At 40.9% G+C, this 20,167-nt stretch overlaps 2 protein-coding genes across 2 annotated transcripts; one reads left to right on the plus strand and one right to left on the minus strand.

The window, feature by feature from the left end:
• Window positions 1-630: 630 nt before the first annotated feature.
• LOC119719905 (ATP-dependent RNA helicase SUPV3L1, mitochondrial-like) lies at window positions 631-14,681 on the plus strand. The gene is made up of 15 exons (XM_038189377.1): window positions 631-1,173; window positions 2,434-2,511; window positions 3,363-3,585; window positions 4,176-4,344; window positions 4,920-5,031; window positions 5,221-5,298; window positions 5,979-6,122; window positions 7,102-7,230; window positions 7,659-7,752; window positions 8,771-8,861; window positions 9,722-9,931; window positions 10,891-11,067; window positions 11,660-11,808; window positions 11,956-12,149; window positions 12,543-14,681. Exons 1-15 carry the CDS (start codon window positions 753-755, stop codon window positions 12,812-12,814), a joined length of 2,541 nt encoding a protein of 846 aa, XP_038045305.1. The 5' UTR covers window positions 631-752; the 3' UTR covers window positions 12,815-14,681.
• Window positions 14,245-20,165, minus strand: LOC119719904. Its single transcript, XM_038189376.1, has 4 exons — window positions 20,009-20,165; window positions 16,981-17,175; window positions 16,153-16,309; window positions 14,245-15,837 (listed from the first exon to the last, which is right to left on the minus strand). The coding sequence occupies exons 2-4, from the start codon at window positions 17,128-17,130 to the stop codon at window positions 15,641-15,643; spliced, it is 504 nt and encodes a 167-aa protein (XP_038045304.1). The 5' UTR covers window positions 17,131-17,175; window positions 20,009-20,165; the 3' UTR covers window positions 14,245-15,640.
• Between the last annotated feature and the right edge of the window lie 2 nt (window positions 20,166-20,167).

The raw sequence follows: 20,167 nt of genomic DNA on the forward strand, positions 1-20,167 counted from the left end.
CTATATAGCCACCCATGCCAACCTATCTATATGCAATAAAGTTAATCCAATGTATGGTCACAACAGGAGACCTTCTAGGTGAGTTTTGCCATGCACAGGAATTCAGAGGAATTAAAGTAATGCCAGACACCGCTGTTGTAGGCCTACACCTGGTATAGAACGTCGGAGTCCTTCTCGGGTGTTTAAACCGTGCAGCAATAGAAATTATAATATGGGCCGATTGTTTTTCTTCAGTCTTTCGACGTCTCATTCAAAAGGGAATAACTTTTGTTTTACGAAAAAATCAGCAATTAAAGAAAATACAAATTTGTCATATTGGGGTTGACTAAACTCCACGGAAGCACGGACAGTCGAGTCCCCTACAATTTAAAGAGAGGAAAAATTATCACTTCGAAATGACAATTATTGCTTTCGCAAATAACGGGCTGACGTTTATTTTAAGGCAGGGACGTGTTAAGAGTAAACTTTACCTCTTGACACAAGAAAAAGATTGATACAGAAACCATGGAGATAGCTCCATGCAGAAACTAAATTGTACGCAACGTCACAGTCATATACAAAAATTAACTTAAGTCATTTGAAATATTATCAGTGACAAGATTTACGCCCTCAACGTTTGTGACCCGCTTAATTATTCAAGATGGCGCTGTCCATGTGATGGTGACAGTAACACGCGCCCTAAGAAAAAAATGGCCAAAAAATCAGTCTTATCAGGATCGTAAGAGTGACAGCAATTAAAAATAAAAACAATAATGAATGCCATTCAAAAGAGAACATTTCGCTTTCTTGTAGATAGGTTTAAGCTTCAGGAATCGCTGTGTTCTAGATTGTGGTGGGCCCACGTCTTCTCGTCGCATGCGTACGGACAGGACGGACTGCAACGAGTACCCGGCAACAACGAGCCGTGCAGTAAACGGTCCACTCACTCGTGGTCGAGACACCGGTATGGGATTGTACCTCATAGCTCACCGAATCGTTTGTATCCGTCCCTCACTTGTCCACTCAGGAGACATACTAGTAGGCATTACTCTGACTCGGACAGTAATACTAATAATGGAAATGGTGAGAAGAATATTTCCACGCTGTTCATCCCGGTACCCGTCAAAACGACGTTCAACCCCGATGATATCAACATTGGGGAGGAGTTGGGGGCCAGTCTTAAGGACAAGAAAGGTAGGCCTAAAAGCTCTAAATAATGTCTATTCAGAAAGAATGCTTTAACTGAAAAAAGGGAAAAACATTCATACACTATACAGCCATCGTCACTATGAAGCTTTAACTAACATGACAAATGTAATTTTTAATAATATTTTATTTTCAATACTTATTATAGTCAGCCCCAAATTTCTTTTTTCGCATTGACTAATCAACACTCAGTCAAATGTCAACAGGTTCACTCCCAACATGGTAGGGCACAAGGTTGGCCCTTCATCTTTGCCTAATAAGGATGCGACTTTGCGTTTAATTTTGTAAACATTTTAGCAAATACAATGTAGTTCAAGAACCGTTTAAACGTATTAAAACGTTTTGCCATTTCACAAAGGCTGACGCAATCCATTATGTTTGCAGATTGGTGTGATTAACATGATAAATAAAAAATGATTGACATGATAAATAGCAGGAAGTCATTGAAAAAGTAAAACAAGCATGTGTACCCCAAATGTCATCAAGCACTGCAGTGCTTTTAATATTTCTAAGGTTTTGTAAATTAAACAGGTTTAGAAACAACCTAATTATTTGTGTTATGTATGAATAACTCTCAGGAAGATCGCGTTGGTCCCTTTTTAAAAAAATCTGGTTTCATTTAAATATTTTGGAAACTTTATAAATGAATTTAGATTTTTTTCTTTCATTTAAACGGTTGAACGTGTAACTGTCGCATCATTATCTTTGCCCCTAATTACATTACTTCAAGTTCATTAAAGAATGGTCCAACAGGTACACCAGTCTGCACTACAGCAGGGACCAAAATTCACAATGTCCCCCCCCCCCCAGCCATACCCACTGCCAAAAGATAAGGAGGGACAAACACAGAAAGTTAGGCGAAAAAAACATGTGATGTTAGTAACTAAAGTTCGTGGGAACTTCATAATAATAATTAATACAACAATCAATTTGTTTGAAGGAAATTTTCCCATAAATATGTCATTAGCAAAAATAGGCATGGAAAAAAATTGAGAACATTGGGGCTGGTACAGTACTGCCTATGGTATGGTACAATGTAGGAGATACAAGAACTCAAAAGTGCAGCAAAATTGAAAAATTATGAAACTTTATTGCTCTCTTGTGAAATTTGTTATTAAATAGGCTACTAGAACATACTACTACTAACTAATAACGTATGAAGCTTGCAACAAGAAAAGTTGTTTTTTTCCCCTACATTCATCATCCAAAAAAAGTTTTCAGTTGGAATTTTTTTAATTTCTATTGTAGCTGAGCTGTTGAAGGTCTTGAATTCATTCTACAGAAGGAAAGAAATACAGAGATTGGCTGCAGAAAATGGATTGGATGGTAAGAGGAATATTTTTTTGGTTACATTTTTTAAAGTTTCATTCACCCTAATTCCCTAGGAATGTTTGCTAGGATGTTACATTTATCTCAATCCTGCAAAATCCTCCAACTGCCTCCATGTAAAAATAGCATACATCCTCAATTCTGCAAAATGCTCCATTATTTCTTGAATGTGGTCCTTGGAGGGGTGCCCATGGCTCAATCCTGCAAAATCCTCCGGCAATCACTGTCAATATGTTGAGGCAGAGCCAATGTGTAGAGGATTTCAAGTATAATACAGGACTAAATTTATGAACGGCTGAGCATTTAACACTTGAGCTTAACCCTAACCTTCCCAAATCCTGCAAAATTCTCTTTGCAAAATGGAGGCTTTTGCAGGATTGAAGCTATATGGTAGAAATGTGTGGCTGATTTTGGAAGATGCACTGTGTCAAGGTCTTGGGCCAGACCTTGTATTGTTTATGCTCAGCCGTGCATAAATATGAGCTTAGATTATACATGTACTTGAAATCCTCCGCACTGCTGCAGGATGTCACTGGCTCTGCCTCAAAATATCGACAGTGATTGCCGGAGGATTTTGCAGGATTGAGGCAGTGGTCACCCCTCCAAGGACCACATTCAAGAAATAACGGAGGATTTTGCAGGATTGAGGCTGTATGCAATTTTTGCACGGAGACAGATTTTGCAGAATTGAAGTTGCATCCTAGCACAAATGGGTTAATAAATGTAACATTTGGCAAGTTAAAACTGTCCGCTATGACCCCCCCCCCCATTCCTCTCCCCATTCCCCCCCCCCCCCCTCAAAAAATGCTCATTTTAAATTGACCAGGTATTTTGAAACTTTGATTCAGAGCTGCTATTCCACCAGGCGTTTGTGAGCTTCCGCAAATACATTGTAGAAGTGGAGAGTCTGGAGCCAGACTTGCACATCATACTGAGTGACATCTTGGTCGGGGCCGGACACGTGGACGATATTTTCCCGTACTTCATGCGTCACGCCAGACAGGTCTTCCCAGCGCTGGACTGCATGGACGACCTGCGGAAGATCAGCGACCTGACTGACCCTGCCCAATGGTATGTACAAATGTATAGTCTTGTTCCCTGACTTGATGATCTGCAAATTTCAAGTATTTAGATCATTGGGTCACTCGGTGTTAAATCACCCTGAAATATTGAAAGTTTAAACCCCACCCCCTTCAAATTGGTTCATATTTAGTGTATGGGGTAATTTAGGCTAAAAAACCTGAAGCTTTCAGTTTTAGTCACCTGCATTTTTTTTTGGCCATTTTGGTCAAAATTGGCGTGGCTGCCAATTTTAAACATATGTTGCAAACTGTGATATTCCTATGCAATGTACTAGTGGATTTATAGCAGGGATTTTTAGTCCCTGCAATGTGTATGTACAGGAGTATCACATTTTGCAAAAAGTATGCCCACTTTGAGATGAGCTACCGTAGAAACCAAACAAACAAATTATAGCCCCAATTTTTGGATATTCTGTAGAAAACGTGGGGGTATAATTTTCATGAGAGTTGTCAGAATTTTTTTTTTTTTGGTTAGTATTTTTCCTGAATTCAGGATTTTTTTGGGGGGGGAGAGGGGAGGATTTTTCATTTTCTCCCGGTCTCACCCCTGGTTATAACATTTGTCGTTTTTATTATCAGGTATCCAGATGCAAGAGCCGTCAAGCGGAAAATAATCTTCCATGCCGGCCCGACCAACAGCGGGAAAACTTACCATGCGCTGGAGCGGTTCTGCACTGCCAAGTCTGGTGTGTACTGTGGACCCTTGAAACTACTCGCAAACGAGGTTCACATGAAGACCAATGATAAGGTACTGACCTTTCTTTTGTTTGGAAATAAGCATTGAATATGTTTTGTGCGGTAATCATCTGTTAGCATAAATTTCAACATGAAGATGCTAGGGGTTTGTGCATTTTCAGTTGAAACTTGTTTGTTATTATTATTATTATTATTATTATTATTATTATTTATTTCTGTTATGAAACCAAAGATTCCTCAAAAGCGCCCTAAGCACAGTAGGTTGCAAGCCTCAAGAAACCTGTAGAGAGGAGACAATGAGAAGAAAGTACAGTTTTAGAGGTGGAAGGAAAACTCCAGAAGAATATTCTGGGGAAAACTCCCGGAATCAGGTAGGGACTGAAAACCCAATCACATGTTGGCCCAGGTAGGATTAGAACATGGGTCACAGCGGAGGAAGGCGAGGAAAGTACCGGTACGCCAACCTGACTCTGCCAACTTTGTGCGAACTCGTACCATTTTGTTAGCATGGACCTGCGCATATCGTTTTTATTCATAACGTTCATAAATATTTATGTAACTGCAATAAAGTGATTTTCTCATTCTTCCATGATTTTTCTGCAATGCTCTCTTTGTGTGTTGTTTCAGGGCATCATGTGTGATCTTGTGACCGGGGAGGAGAGACGTTACGCCAACCCAGAGGGGATCCCAGCCAGTCACGTTGCTTGTACCGTAGAGATGACCAACGTCAATCAACCATGTAAGCAACAAGGCTAACATGTGTAAAAAATAGTTGCATTCCATGAAGTACACATAAAGACACATCTTATGTCACACACTGGTATTTTATTGTAAGCTTAAAGGTTATATACAACACTTACTCTTGCTGTAAGTTTCAGGAAAAACACTGTTATAGTTGATGCAATTTTGTCTATTCATTTGTTTTTAGATGAAGTGGCAATTATTGACGAGATTCAGATGTTGAGAGATCCAAGTCGTGGCTGGGCCTGGACTAGAGCCTTCTTAGGTAAGCCAATATGGGTCCATATACATGTAAGTTTAGGGTCCAAAGTGTGATATTTTTCCTGTCCCTGTTACCTCAGAACAGTTTAATTTGCTGCTCAAGTAGCATTAAAAATGGGTTCAAACTATTCTCCAGTGTTGGAGTCTAGCCTTCAAATTCAAGTACAGAGTACTCTGAGTACTTTAGGGGCCAAGTCCAGGGCCTAGTCCAAGTACACTGTGATGAGTCCAAAGCACCGAGTATGAGTCTGAGTACATAGGTCCAAGTCCGAGTCTGAGCCCAATACCAAAAACAAGACAAAAATAAATAGATCAATAAATATAAAAATAAATAAGCAAGTGAATAAATCTTTGAGATTCTCTTTTGACACAACTTCCACATGGCACAATGCTGCTTTTTTTTCCACTGGTGATGAACTCCCGGTGATCTTGATATCCCAATTAATTATATCAGAAACTGCAAAAAGCTCAGCGCTACGACTTAATAGAATGTTAGTAGCATTGGGGAGGCGGGATCTAGACTAGGCCGTAATACAGTCTGCAACCATGCCAGCATTGCATTCCAGGTTGACCTATCAACCTCGTCCCCAGAGTGTCTAGCAGTACGCGCCCACCACTACCCTCTCTCTCACCCTGGTATTGTATCCAGCCTGAGCCCTATTCTATTTTTCCCATGATTGACAGGAGTGGCCGCGGAGGAAATCCATCTATGCGGTGAGGAGGCCGCTGTGAAGCTGGTCCAACAGCTGGCAGAATCCACTGGTGATGAGATGGAGGTCAGACGCTACAAACGCCTGACTTCACTCAAGATACTGGACGAGCCATTAGGTAATCACTCCGTAATTATTATTATTTGTTTTTTCAGAATTTTTCTCAGTTCTGTGAGCACTGATCAGAATGGTGCTTGTAGTGCACTATTTCTTGGTTAGCAGAGCCTGGAAGTGGCTCCCTGCTGATAACATTTCTGGTGCTGCTATTGTTATTCGGCACCTCATATTTCTTGCAACAATGCATTGCTGAAAACGATTGGTCAACTAAGGGACGTTTTCAATTGACACTTTCCAAGATCTGTTACGTTGGACCCACACCCCTTTCCCACTTGTGAGAATCCAACATGGCTTTTTCACTAGCCAGGCGCTCGACACGGGTACAATCTAACCCTGGTCAGGACCAGAGTTTTAACCCTCCGGTGCAAACATACATTCTGTGCCAAGTAGTCCTTTCAGTCAAAACCAATCCAGTGACTGTTTTTAACAGTTAAGAGCTCCCAGTCTACACAAAGCAGGATTGACTGGCTGGGACTGTTTATGTCACTTGATACTGCTTTGCTTTGGCTGTGGGTAATCGATAATGTAGCTGTGCCCACAACTTGCCTGTTTTGTCTTTTCACGGTCTGTTGTCTGAGTTTGACTTGCCACAGTGCTTGCTTGACATATGATCTGACTGCTGGTGACTAGCCTGTGTTAAAATATAGTAGGAGATTTGGATGGACATTTTTAGCTGTCTGTGACTGTTTAAATAGCAGGAGGGTTAAGACCTCTACATGGGTTGAAAATCCAAAATCTACAGCCGACCCGTGTACACCCGGTGTAAGTGTGAATGGTACGCAGTCCCTACCCACGTTGGACGGACCCTGTTCCACTTTGCCCGCGTTGATTTTAATACGTGTAGGGGAGATGATAGTGTGAAAAGGTTTATTGCTATTTTAGAAGGATGTTTGAACACAGTATACAAAGTACATCTGATGAAAGTGACTGTAATGTGCTATTTGTTTTTAACGTCTTGCTTATCACTGATTATTTTGTAGGATGTCTTGAGAATGTTCGGCCTGGCGACTGCATAGTAGCCTTCAATAAAAACGACCTGTATTCAATAAGCCGTCAGTTGGAAGCCATGGGGAAAGAATGTGCTGTTATATACGGTAGTCTGCCGCCCGGTAAGCCATCTTGCTTTTCCTTTATACAACGTAGTATGGTCACTTACCTTAACAATCATGTACAAGAGGAATCACAGGGACAAGTTCGATCAAGGACCATAGTTAACCATAGTTCGACTAACTCTGATCGACTCCACGCTTGTCGACGATGGTTGGACTAGTCTAGTCAACTATTCAGAACCAGTCACCGCAGCTGGTCGCGCCATGATTTATAGCTGGTTATCAATAGCCTTTGTCATAGCATAGTGCAGAGAGGACCAACTATCAACAAAAATAGCGGGAAAAAAATATAAGTACATCTGATGGTGACAAAGCATATGTTACATTTTTGTCGAACAACTTTCATCCATCACGTTTGTATTCTGGACATTTTCAAGAAACTTGAAACAAACAAAATTGAATTATTTACTGTCATTATTTTTCAACAGGCACCAAACTAGGTCAAGCTAGAAAGTTCAATGACCCTGATGACCCCTGCAAGATCATGGTAGCCACCGATGCTATAGGCATGGGACTGAATTTGTGAGTATATGTTACATTGGTTTCAAAATGGCAATCCAGAGTTGTGCCAAACCAAATAGTATTGTACAATGCCTGAGTAAATCCCCGTCATCTGATTGGTTGATTGTGGATCACGTGTCATTGAATTATTCGTCCAAGTGCACGGCGCGGCTGCACTACAAAACTACAAAAGATCCATTCCACGGAAAATAGAACTTCCATTGCACGGTCACACTATTGGTTGCACTTCCACACAGCTCTGATAACTTTACAAATTACCAATCAGATTACGAGGATTTATTCAGGCATTGTATAAAAACAAATAATGAACGTTTCACATTCTTGCAATGGATAGAATAATTGAATTCGGTGTCAGATGGAATGTTCCATTCCACTCGGCTTTGCCTCGTGGAATGAAACATTCCAGCTTTTACCTCATGAAAGTATTCTTACCATTGCACTCGTAAGCATTCGTTATGTTTTATATGAGGACCCAAATAGATTTTGGTTTCCGACAGGTGATATTATAAATGTTCAAGTAACTGGACTCTTGCAGTTTTTTTTTAAAGGACTTGTGTTGTTGCTTCTAAATTGTTGCAAACATCAGATATTAATTATAATCTTGGGAACAGTTTGGTTCAGCGTGACTCTTGAGCACAAGTTTGAAATGAAATTAAAAGTTTAACCCTTCAACACTTGTATTACATTGTATACACTGTATTTACTGAGGAAGTTTTGAGTGGTATAAGGAATAACAGGCAGGGCGCTTTGGGGTAGTACAGGGACTAGTGGGTTTAAAGAAGGAGAAATTGAACAAGCAGAACTTCCAGTGGAATGTTCTTCAGCAAAAACTGGCTAAAAAATCTTTGATAAAACCTTGTAAAGAGTTCACAAATGGAACCCTTAAAGATAGATAAATTGTGTCGTTCGGAATGTACTTCATATCTGCTATACAGCCACTGAAGGGTTAATAATCAATAATTTTGTTGGAGCAGAATTGGCCTGGATTATTTTTACTTCAACATTTTTGTCTTGGCAGGAGCATCAAACGGGTCATATTTAACTCGCTGATTCGACCAATCATCAACGAGAAAGGCGAGAAGGAGATGGACAGACTCTCCACATCTCAGGTCAGGGCCTGTCTCAATTCATATTTGGAACAAGTTACGGGTAGAATCATTCAGTTTGTCCGGGAGAAGCTCTGCTTGTGTCCCGGACATGTTCCGGGGAAAGTTTCATTAGCAACTGCTTAACTCACCAATAAGACGGGCCATAACGCAAACATCTGGACCCACTTGTACTTAATAATTTGTACATTTATATTGCACAAATTCCATAAGAATATGATCAAATGCGCATCACAATAAGGAATGAGACCCTGCAGCAGCTCCAGATCCGCACAATATGGTCTCTACCTTCACAGGTACCCATTTATACTCCTAGATGGAGAGAGGCAATCGTAGTGAAGTGCACAAGCACCATGTTCCCTGTCAGGGTTCGAACCCATGTACCACGGCACACGAGTCGAACGTCGTAACTATTGGACCAAAGCACCCCACTTCTTTCTCGGCATGCAATCTCCTCAAATGGTTCATCAGTCCTGTCTCATCTTGCACTCAATTGACAAAGTACCTTTCAAAAATGAAAGGAAGTTTACACTTATTGGTGATTATAATAAGTGACCTGTCGTCACAAAATGAGCTTAAGCATGAATTGAGATATTTATATATCTGGATTCTGCAGAACAAGAGCTCTCCAATGGTATAAACCATTTAGGGGTACTGAGTTCAATAACAGAAACACATGTATAGACCGCCAACTAAATTGAAGTTGTGAATCCAATTTTTGAGAAAAAAAATGGCAATTAAAAATCCTGCTGTTCTTTTACAGTTTATGAACAGTCGATATAGATGTGTGATATTGGGGAAAGGTAAAAAAGGACTAACAGTGTTCACATCTAACTTGACCTCTTGTAATCTATATACCACAGGCGCTGCAGATTGCAGGTCGGGCTGGGCGGTTTGGGACCCAGTTTGAGGAAGGCGAGGTGACCACGTTCCTGGCCAGCGACTTGCCCATGCTCAAGGAGATCCTGGCCTGCTCGGTGGACAATATCGAGGCTGGCGGACTGCATCCCACGGCGGAGCAGATTGAGCTCTTCGCTTACCATCTCCCTGAAGCTACCCTGTCTAACCTCATAGTACGTAATGGCATCTGCAGGTCTTATTTGTCACGGAAGCTGCTTAGCACAAAAAAGTTGCTAAGCGTAGAAGAAAATACTTTTACAACTAGAGAGTTGGGGAGACCACTGCCACTCACATGCCGGATGCTGACACAAAGACATGAACATTCAGAGTAAATAATAAATAATGAAAACAAGTCTTGGTCTTTGCGCCATGACCACGCAAACCAGCACGCACATGCGGTGTGTTGCCCCCACTAGGGGCTCTCAAAAGTAGTCGATAAGTGCCATCTCTTGTTCATGCATGAAGTCTATATTCTTTGGCAAAGGGTCCTCAGAGGTAGAGTAGATCATTCGCAGCTATCCAAAAAGTTACTGACAAAATTATTGTTGAAAAGCTTTATACTTGGTTTAAAGATATACTGGCAATAAACTCCCCGTACTGGCATTAAACTCCCTGTGAAATTACTCTTTCTGGCATGATGCCATTTTGGAGAAAACAACAAAAGAAGGCAATTTCCAAAGCTACGTCAATTGATGCATTTTTGGAAATTTCTGTTAGAAGTTCGTTTGTAATTCAGCGAATCCGCGGTGAACGGGTGTGCGAAAGCATTGACGGGACGCGTGCGCAGTTGCTATTATTCGTCGGTTCTGTGCGTGACATCGCGTAGCTGCAATCGGCCGAGTAAGAACGTGTCCCGGATGCTGATTTCGGGCGCAATTCAAAAGATGACTCTGCAAGTTTTGAATTGAAATCGAGATCTTAGAATATTGTTTTCTTGGAATGTACAGCATTCACTTAGCTAACACTTCATCAGGTTAGTTGTTAAGCAATTGTCTTTAGATTTGGATCACTTTTGTTGCTTCAACCGAAAAAAATGCACAAATAACAAATGATCTACCCTACCTAGCCAATGAGCACCCTCCTAATCATTTCATTAGGGTTATTAAACGACCCCTTTCTTCTTTTTCTTCAGGATATCTTTGTCAATCTGTCCAAAGTGGACAACAACTACTTTGTTTGCAATGTGGACGACTTCAAGTTTCTGGCGGACATGATCCAGCACATTCCGCTTCACCTGAGGGCCCGGTACGTCTTCTGCTGTGCACCCATCAACAAGAAGCATCCCTTCATCTGTACCATGTTCCTAAAGGTCCAAGAAAGTTTCTTTTCTTATTGACGTTTGCTTTACAAGATCCTCCGAAACACTTCAATATTTGATTAACGAGATTGGTGCATGTTTATTGCATGGAAGTTTCTACAAGGGTGGAAAGCCACTACGGCTTTGTCCAATATATCAAAATTTGAATATTCGATGATCATCAAACAAACATCCAAATCACATTTTTCTCAACTCAAACATTTGAAAAATGTGAGCGGTTGTGAGGAGATGAGGAAAAACCTGACTGACTGGTAAAAAATTACGCTCAATGAGCAAGGGTTAATCCTTAAGTCTCGTGTACTTTTTGCCTAAGCTGCCAAATTCCCATGCTGTGCAGTTAACCTCAGGCGTATTCTTTTAAGTTGTGTATATTGGGACATCAAGGAATAAAGGCTCATAAAGTGGCTTGGCTGTGCTGTTCCAAATCGTTTAAGATGCTGCTGAAACCGACGTTAATTTTTGCGGATTCAGGGTAGTGCCAGATTCACTGACTATTCTCAGACTCTAAACATGTATATGAGGGAACGATAATGATGCTGTGTACAGACTAAATCAAAGATTTTAGTTTGTTTATTTGTTGCAGTTTGCCAGGCAGTACAGTCGCAATGAGCCCATGACGTACGACTGGTTCTGTAGGCAGATCGGCTGGCCGCTCTCTGTACCCAAGAACATCCGAGACTTGATGCATCTAGAGGCAGTGCATGACGTCATGGATCTGTATCTCTGGATGAGGTAATGTTGGAACAATTAAAAATGGTATGCACACGGGATACATATGCAGATCAGAAAAAAAATAATATACTGTAAGCCCATAACCCTTGAAATATCCAATGAATATCGCAAATCCTCAAGCTCTTTTGTTTTTCATTTTTTTTCCAGTTACCGATTTATGGACATGTTCCCGGACACGGCCATCGTTCACGGCATACAGCGGGAACTGGACGACATCATACAGGAAGGTGTGGTCAACATAACCAAGCTGATCCGAGCCACTGAGAGTCGGTCGCCCAATGGCGTGGCGTCGCTGCCGGACGACGAGATAGAGAGAAAGAAACGCACGGGCAAGTCTGCAGGTGTGTATGAGCCCCGTCCAAAAAGGGCTTCAAAAACCAAGTTTAAGACCCGGGGCCTGGGGGACTCTGGCTCAAAATGGGTCTATGTGCTACTTTGGGAATATTAAATCTTGTAATATGATGAAAATGTTTCCCTTTGATTTGGATCTTGAAGGCTTAAAATTGATTTTTAAAGGTATAAATATACAATGTTTGCTTTTGCTGTCATTTTCAGAAATGAGTGGATTTGGGGGTTATTATTTTATAGCAACTACAGATTAGCTTTCTTACGTTGTGATGCAGTTCTATTAACTAAATTGAGATTTTTTCAATCACAGGCCACATTTGCTTCCTTGGCCTAGCGTCCAATATGACCTCATTCTTTAAAGAAATGTTTTCTGAACTTTCTGACAGACTTGAAGAACAAAAGCAAAAGCAAGGCATCTGGCACAAGGAACCAAGCCCAATCCGATGGAAGTTCCGACGAGGAGACAAACGGCGACAAACTTGACCAGGGGAAACTCGGCTCAGTGTCAGGACGACTGAGCAAAGAACTCATCAAGCAAGGACTGCTGTCGGAAGACGTGCTAGATCAGTTGCACAGAGAGTGGAGGAGCTCTGGCATGGGCGGAGTCAAGGGGAATAAAGGAGGAGGGGGAGGCAGGAAGAAAAAGAAGAAAAAATGAAAATGAGACTTCATACAGTTGGAACTATGAGTTAGCGACTAATCATGTGCCATAAGAATTAAAGGCAAAGAAATTACACCCAACCAACTCCCTTTGTGCCTGTCAATCAAAGTGCGCATTGACCAGTCAGTTCATGGCTTTTGGTCATGTGACCACATTAGCGATGTCAAACTCAGTCACAAGCTCTCTGACATTATGTGCACAAACCAAAGGTGGGTGTGGCTTAATAGCAAAATTGGAAGGGTCCATGCAAGGCCATTGTCATATCAAGTTTTGAACACTGTTGACATGTTAAGTTTGCAAGAATAACTGTGACATCATTTTTATAATACGTCATCCAAATGCTGTCTGAAACATCATTTGCATCACAAAAGTGCGGGTCATGGCACAGAATGCGAACGTGCAGGGCGCCCTCGGGACAGTGTTTTCAAGTCTTGCATGAAAGTTAACAGTAATCGAAGGTTAGAATGTGACGATTTTAAATTTTTAGAGAAGTTGCATTTTTTGTTATATTAAGCGAATTTGCACGATACAACCAAACAATTGTTGACTGCTGAGATGTTGACCTTTTTTTTTTTACACTCTGTGGAGGACACATGGCACCCTTGGTTTCGTCTGGGGTGAACACGCAATCTCTATAATCCTAAACCATCTCCCTGTGTTAGCACTTTCCCAATTTTTGTTGAAGTCTACAATCCAGTAGGGCTAGTATGGACAAATCCATACACACTGTGTGGTAATGTTGTGCATCGGGTCGGGTTGACCATGCAAAACCAACCCGAATCATTACCGATATAAACCGAATCAGAACCGATCTAAACTCCCCTAATCCGACCTGAAACCAAACCAAACAAACCCGAATTCATGGCTTGAGCAACTCTGTTCGTTTTTTGTGCCTGAACTTGCCCGCATCGCGTGAAGTCGTCGTCTCTCAGTAAAGAATCATAGCGTACAATACGGTGAACGTTACATACTGATGGGCCTACATGTAGTAGAGAGACTGTGCGTAATAGACCACAAGCACATTCATGCGTTGAGTTTACAGTTGTACCAGGGTTAAACTCTGCAATAATAATTATTGTGTGAAAGTCCAACTGTTTCGTTTTTCTTGGGTTTATTTGGGGGTTTTAACAAGATGGCTTAGCCGACCTGACCCAAACATCACAAATGCAAAGCCTAAACCGACCCGGTTTTACCTTCGGGTCGGGTTTGCTCAACATTACTGTGGAGCTAGGGATCACAAGTTGCAAAGCTTGCAAAACTACGCATTGCTGCAAATCCGGAAAGTGTCAATTGACGGTCACTCTAAGGGGATACAGCTTTTTGTATCAGTCTGTTATTAATTCAGTAAACCGCAAAGGGAAGGCTCAGTTATAAAGGTGTACCAGGCCAGTCTGCTCTGATGAGTTGAAAGACAATAGAATCACAAGAACATTTGAAAAGCTGATGTTACTTTATTTTAAAATCAAAAATGTACTGATACATGGCGATTGTATAATTAAAAACATGATCAAAAACAGCTGTCGTCTCAATTTGTTTGGATTTTTTAGTACTTAATATTAAAACAGTTCATGACTATCGTGTATTAAAAAGCCTTTTCTATAATGTCCGGAAAGGCCGCATAATTTGGCAAATCAACAAAGAACTTTTAATTCTTAACAAAAAATTTTGAATCTTGCCAACAGAAAAATACAAGCATTGTAGTACTAAAAATAAAAACTAACTTTATATCATTATCACACATTTTGTTAAAAGCAATATTATTTATGATTTTTCTTCAATGATTAGTCCACGACAGATCATTCTTAGGTGGCACATGTACCCAATACCCCCACCAAAACCCCCCGAAACAATTCCTTAAATAACTTTTCATCAACACCTTTCATTCCCTTCTCAGCAACCGCGTCCATTATTTACACTTTACACTCACAAACGTGACTTCCATTGCACTTGGCAATACCTTCTACAAACACATATGCAGTATGTCCCTCACAACTACGCCCTCAGTGTTATAGTTCAGACCTTTCCTAGTCCAGGGTATGAACATCTGCTGCCATAGGGAAAAAAATTCTAAAACATTTTTAGTACGAACTCCCCGTGTGAAGACATACAGCACACGTGCATACGGCACACGTGCGTGTAAGTCTTCACACAGGGAGTTCGTACTGAAAATGTTTCAACGAAAATTTAACTAACTGATAAAAATGAGAAAGGTCTCAACTATAAAAACACTGCCCTCAATGGTAACAAGAAAGAAATTACAACTACATGAACATTTACATTGGGGTAACTTTGTGTTGTTAATACTCAGTCCAGTACGAATGTTTACCCCTGTGTTATTTTTTTAATAACAAATAATGATTTCAGCAAGTTATATTATGGCCAAAGTCTTATTGTGCTCTTGTGAGCAAGACTAAAATATTTATAAAAGCATGAGTACAAGTGGCATTACATCCCACTTTACATGCAAGTTACAAGCCTACTGCACAATTCTGGATTTGGGTGGGGAGGGGGGGGGTGCAAGGGGAGCATTTAACACCCCCTCCCCCACCCCCTGGTATAATAACGAGGGGCGAAGTCATATTGCTGTTAATTTAATGCACATTCAACAACATGGGCCTCCCCCCCACCGACACTCAAAAAATTGATAAATTGAAAATATTCTAGAGAAAGTACAAGGATTTGGCGAAACAATGTGCTTGCCCCCCCCCCCCCAAGAAATACTAGCGAAGCGCTACCAGAATGAGAAAACTCTTTAAAAAATCAGACACAAGTGAGTTCCTTTAAAAAAAAAAAAAAAAAAAACCCTGGTATCAGGCTTGATGCCTAACGATAGTGGTTGATTGTTGTGTTGCATCCTCCGATGATGACCATGTTGTTGTTTCCTTTGATATTGGTGGTTCGGGACGTGATCTTATTCTGAGTTGCAGTGGTTGTGGTGACGCCTCTGTCTGTGCTGGATGCTACTTTAGTAGCTGATGTTGCTGTAGCTGATGTTGCTGCAGCTGCTGTACACAATCCCCCTACGGAAGCAACAAATGCATTTGTTGGGGTGAACATACATGTACCGGTACTTTCGTGTTGAATTTGAACGGCCAACACGACGGTCCGCCTCCACAGACTACATGGACTTTTGTGTGTGTACAAAAGGCACGAGGAATTAGCATGTTTAGACGTCACCCGGAGGCGAGTCAAGGCAATCATGACATCTTAATCCGTCAGCCGTGCCTCCAGTGTGTGTGAATTATCACGGCCTCCGGCACGAACAGGTAAAGGGGGTACACATGAACTTGTGCATAAAGTCCACTGGCCAAAGTTTCAAAGGTCATTCGACTTACCCTTACCGGGTTTGGTTCCTGTTCTCTGAACAGGAACCTGGACCTCATCAAGTTTCTTCACGATGTGCGGGTAGTCTTTCTCCAAGGCCTCCTTGAAAAGTTTTAAGGCATCCTGTCGAGTGTTGGGTAGAATCTCAAGGAGTCTTTCTGTCCTCCGCTGTGGAATTAATAGAAATGAAACTTTGACATCAAGAAGACGTATTTTTGTTCCTGGTGTACTAGGTTCAAACTCGGACTCGATGCCTGGTGACTCAAATACAAGTCTGGTTCAAGGGCTATTGGGTTAACCCTAACCTTTCCAAATCCTCAAAAATCCTCCTCTTTGCAAAATGGAAGATTTTGCAGGATTGAGGCTACATGGCAAAAATGTGTGGCTGATTTTGGAGGATGCACTGTGTCAAGGTCTCAGGCCGGACCTTGTGTTGTTTATGTTAAGCCGTGCACAAATTTATGCCTAGATTATACTTGAAATCCTCCGCACTGCTCCAGGATGTCACTGGCTCTGCCTCAACATATTGGCAGTGATTGCTGGAGGATTTTGCAGGTTTGAGGCAGTGGTCACCCCTCCAAGGACCACATTCAAGAACTAATAGAGGATTTTGGAGGATTGAGGCTGTGTGCAATTTTTACATGGAGGCAGTCGGATGATTTTGCAGGATTGAGGTTGCATCCTAGCAAAAATGCCTAGGGAGTTAGGGTTAATAAATGGAAAAAATGCTCGTCGTCTACGGTGAAACTACCACAACTTCAAGAGAGAAAAATATATAAAATGAAAATTTGCATCAGATCAACTTGCAAAATCAGTCAGTACCATGGTCTTTATTGTACCTTTGCTGTTTTCTCTGCTTGAATTTCTTCGTCGTGGTCGACATCCAAGACCTCCTTCTCGATGAGCTGGTCCGAGATGTACTTTGCATCTAGGTTTTCTGTGATGTAGTCACTGACTGCGTTCAGTGAGTACAGGTCCGTTTCATCCATACTTGGCGAGGAGCTGCAATTGCAGCAATCTCTTGTAATAAATCACTGTTAAAAAAATGAAAAAAAAAAAAAAAATTTAGTAAACTTTAGGGCTATTCATTTTAAGAATAATTTAGTATTCGATTACTTAAAACTGAGTTCAACCGAATGTTCGGATATTCGAAACTGTCACCTGCAACTACGTGCCGTATCGGTCAAAAGTTGCACGCACAGTTGCATGAAGCAATCAGTCATTTTTGTCCCTATGGGCCGGTAGACTGTTTTGCTGTAGGTATTGTGTAACTATCAAGGGCTATTAACCTACATGTACTAAAAGTTAAGTATGGGACAATGAACTGGCATTGACCAAAAAAATTACCGTCGACAAAAAAATTGTTACCGTTGACAAAAAAGTGGCACCTGACAATAAAGCGTGAAACTTTACAATAAAATAACATCACAGTTGTGTGTGAACCAGACTGGGACCGTGAGTGCATAAAAACGTGCAAAATTACTACTGACGTTTTTTTACTCACCATCAGGCTAATTAATGCCAACACAACACATACATCAAAATGCTATAGTTGCAAGCATGTCACCTGCGAAATTTGAGACCTTAAATCCAACTGTAAGGCAAGTTTTTGGCAGTTCAAAAACCATCCACGTCAATCTCCATGCTCTGGAAATGGTTGTGTGATTCCCAATGTATTCTGGGTAGGTGTAGGAAGAGCCTTGCAGCTCACTTGTTTTTTAATCGATGGCCAAATGAACATAGCGCCCTCTGTTAAAAAATGAAACATTCTACATTCACTCAGATCAACAAGAGGGCGCTGTTTTATCTACACGATGAAAATGTTCTAGCTAGGGAGTTTTTTTGCACAATGCATTGCAGTACACATCAACGTGATGTCTCACGTTTGGATTTCGATAACTCTCTGCAAAATTAGAATTAAAAGCTGAATTTTTGGTGATGCAATGCTCACAACAGCAACTTTGCGAGGCAGAAGTTTCAGGGATTATTGAGGAAACTGTAGTGAGTAAGAAGCTTGCAAATTTGATTCACACTGGTTTTATTATGCAGCACGAACTTTTGCACGATATGGATGCCTTAAGTTTTGGGACTCTCATACACAGTATTGAGAGTCCCAAATTTTCGGACTATGTGTGAAAATGGTGTACATGCGGAGCTTTTTCGTTTCGGTGTTGTCAAAACAAATACATACATAAATAAAATTATTCAAACATTACAGACGAGTAAAATCCTTCAATGAAATGTATAGAACAGGACAATGTCAAAGGAACAAAATAAATTTTTGATTCTAATTTGATCGAAACAAAACAGGGGCCCTACACTACACGATCGCCAAAATGGTGGGGGGGGGGGGGGTTGGCAAGTGTTTCCTTGTCCTTGATTCAGGGGTGTGAGTGACCACTAAAAGAGGGGTCGCACTAAAAAGCGTCAACACAGCGTCAACACATGACAGAAGCGTCAACACACCGTCAACACATCCAAAACACATTCTGAATTAACAAAAATGGTATATAATTGTAAAGCATAGAACAAAAGAGAATTTCCATTGGTTTGGGTTTCCATTTCGTTGTTAAAAATATAGTATTTTCACGCGAAAAAAATGACCTTTCACTCGCACGGCCGTTGCCGCCATCTTGACTTCGCACAAAGCTTGGACTACACCATTTCAAGTAGGGGTGTGTAGGTAATGACATATCTTGTCATAAACAACAGAGGGATACCAGATGGTGAGGACTGAGGATCGGAGTGGTGGATCATTATTTTGTGAATTGTGTTAATGCTTCTTTTACTTTATTGAAATGGACATCTTTTGTTATTGGCCGGCTGCGCCCTCTCAGTTGGTTTATTGTACAACGCTATCACCCTTTAGCATAATGGTATGGTCCGCACTGCCACTGAGGCAACATGGCAGCCGATTTCGGAGCGGCACGGAGAGCCAATTTTCTTGAACTGAAAATCGCAATTTTCAGACGTTTAACCTATTAATTTTAAGCCTAAATCTTGTTTCTGACCATACTATATGGGCTACATACTGCTTTTGTCACTTTTAATGCATTTTGGGTGTGTTGACGCTGTGTTGACGCTGTGTTGACGCTTTGGAGTGTGTTGACGCTGTGTTGACGCTTTTTAGTATGACCGCTAAAAGAGCTGTGGAAACACCTCAAAAAGATGTTAAAAAAGCTGGGAAAAAATGTTGCAACCTGACGCCACTTTTTTCTTCATATATCATCTCAATAATGAATGAAGGTCAGTCATTGCAAAAATGACAATAAGACATGAATCTGGGACTGAAAAACATTTTCAATTTCGTTAGGAAATACTAACTTAGACAAGTTTCTTGACTCTCCATAGACTTTGTACACAACTGCTGAAGTAGCGTCAGGTTGCAACATTATTTCCCTTTTTCCTTCATATATCATGTCAATGAAGGTCAGTCATTGCAAAAATGATGACATGTCACATGAATCTGGGACTGAGAAACATAATTTCCAATTTTGTTAGGATTAGAAAATCTTCTCGACTCTCCATTGGCCAGTTGGCATTATTTGTGCACAACCGCTCAGTGAAGTTGCATAATTATAAGGTTGCAACATGTTTTCCTCAACATTTTGTCCCTATATGATGGCGAAGAGCCCCATTCCCCCAGCTTATCATGTCATGAGCCAGTGTTGGGTTTCCCAAAAGTACACAGTGCGACTGCGAGTATAAAAAATGTAGGACTAGCTGAGGGAGCTGAGTGCGTGTTGAACAACAAAATGACGAACCAATAATCACAGACGAGAGGTAAAAAACCCATGTGAAAAACCAATAATAACTAATAACAACCACATGAAACCCCGCAAGATGAAAATCAGATATAATACCTACCTCTGGGTTTCAATAGCTACCTTCAATTGATGTTTTATTTATCATTTATTTAGTATGAAACTAGACTACAAAATCTGACGAAGACGTCAAGAAAGATCAGCACTGGAGACCAAAATTAAAGCTGGTGGCCCACAAGAGCGCCCTCTCTCGAGATTATTT

This window comes from Patiria miniata, unplaced genomic scaffold (genome assembly GCF_015706575.1).
Source record: "Patiria miniata isolate m_02_andy unplaced genomic scaffold, ASM1570657v1 HiC_scaffold_9, whole genome shotgun sequence".
Taxonomy (NCBI): Eukaryota; Metazoa; Echinodermata; class Asteroidea; order Valvatida; family Asterinidae; genus Patiria; species Patiria miniata.

Excerpts from the sequence above, each read along its gene's own strand:
- LOC119719904 (XM_038189376.1), bottom strand. The coding sequence starts at position 17,130 with ATGGATGAAACGGACCTGTACTCACTGAACGCAGTCAGTGACTACATC. Across the intron at positions 16,310-16,980 it reads AAGCAGAGAAAACAGCAAAG|CGGAGGACAGAAAGACTCCT; the intron begins GTACAATAAAGA and ends TTAATTCCACAG. Across the intron at positions 15,838-16,152 it reads AGGAACCAAACCCGGTAAGG|GGGGATTGTGTACAGCAGCT; the intron begins GTAAGTCGAATG and ends TTGCTTCCGTAG.
- LOC119719905 (XM_038189377.1), top strand. The coding sequence starts at position 753 with ATGAATGCCATTCAAAAGAGAACATTTCGCTTTCTTGTAGATAGGTTT. Across the intron at positions 2,512-3,362 it reads TGCAGAAAATGGATTGGATG|AGCTGCTATTCCACCAGGCG; the intron begins GTAAGAGGAATA and ends ACTTTGATTCAG. Across the intron at positions 4,345-4,919 it reads ACATGAAGACCAATGATAAG|GGCATCATGTGTGATCTTGT; the intron begins GTACTGACCTTT and ends GTGTTGTTTCAG.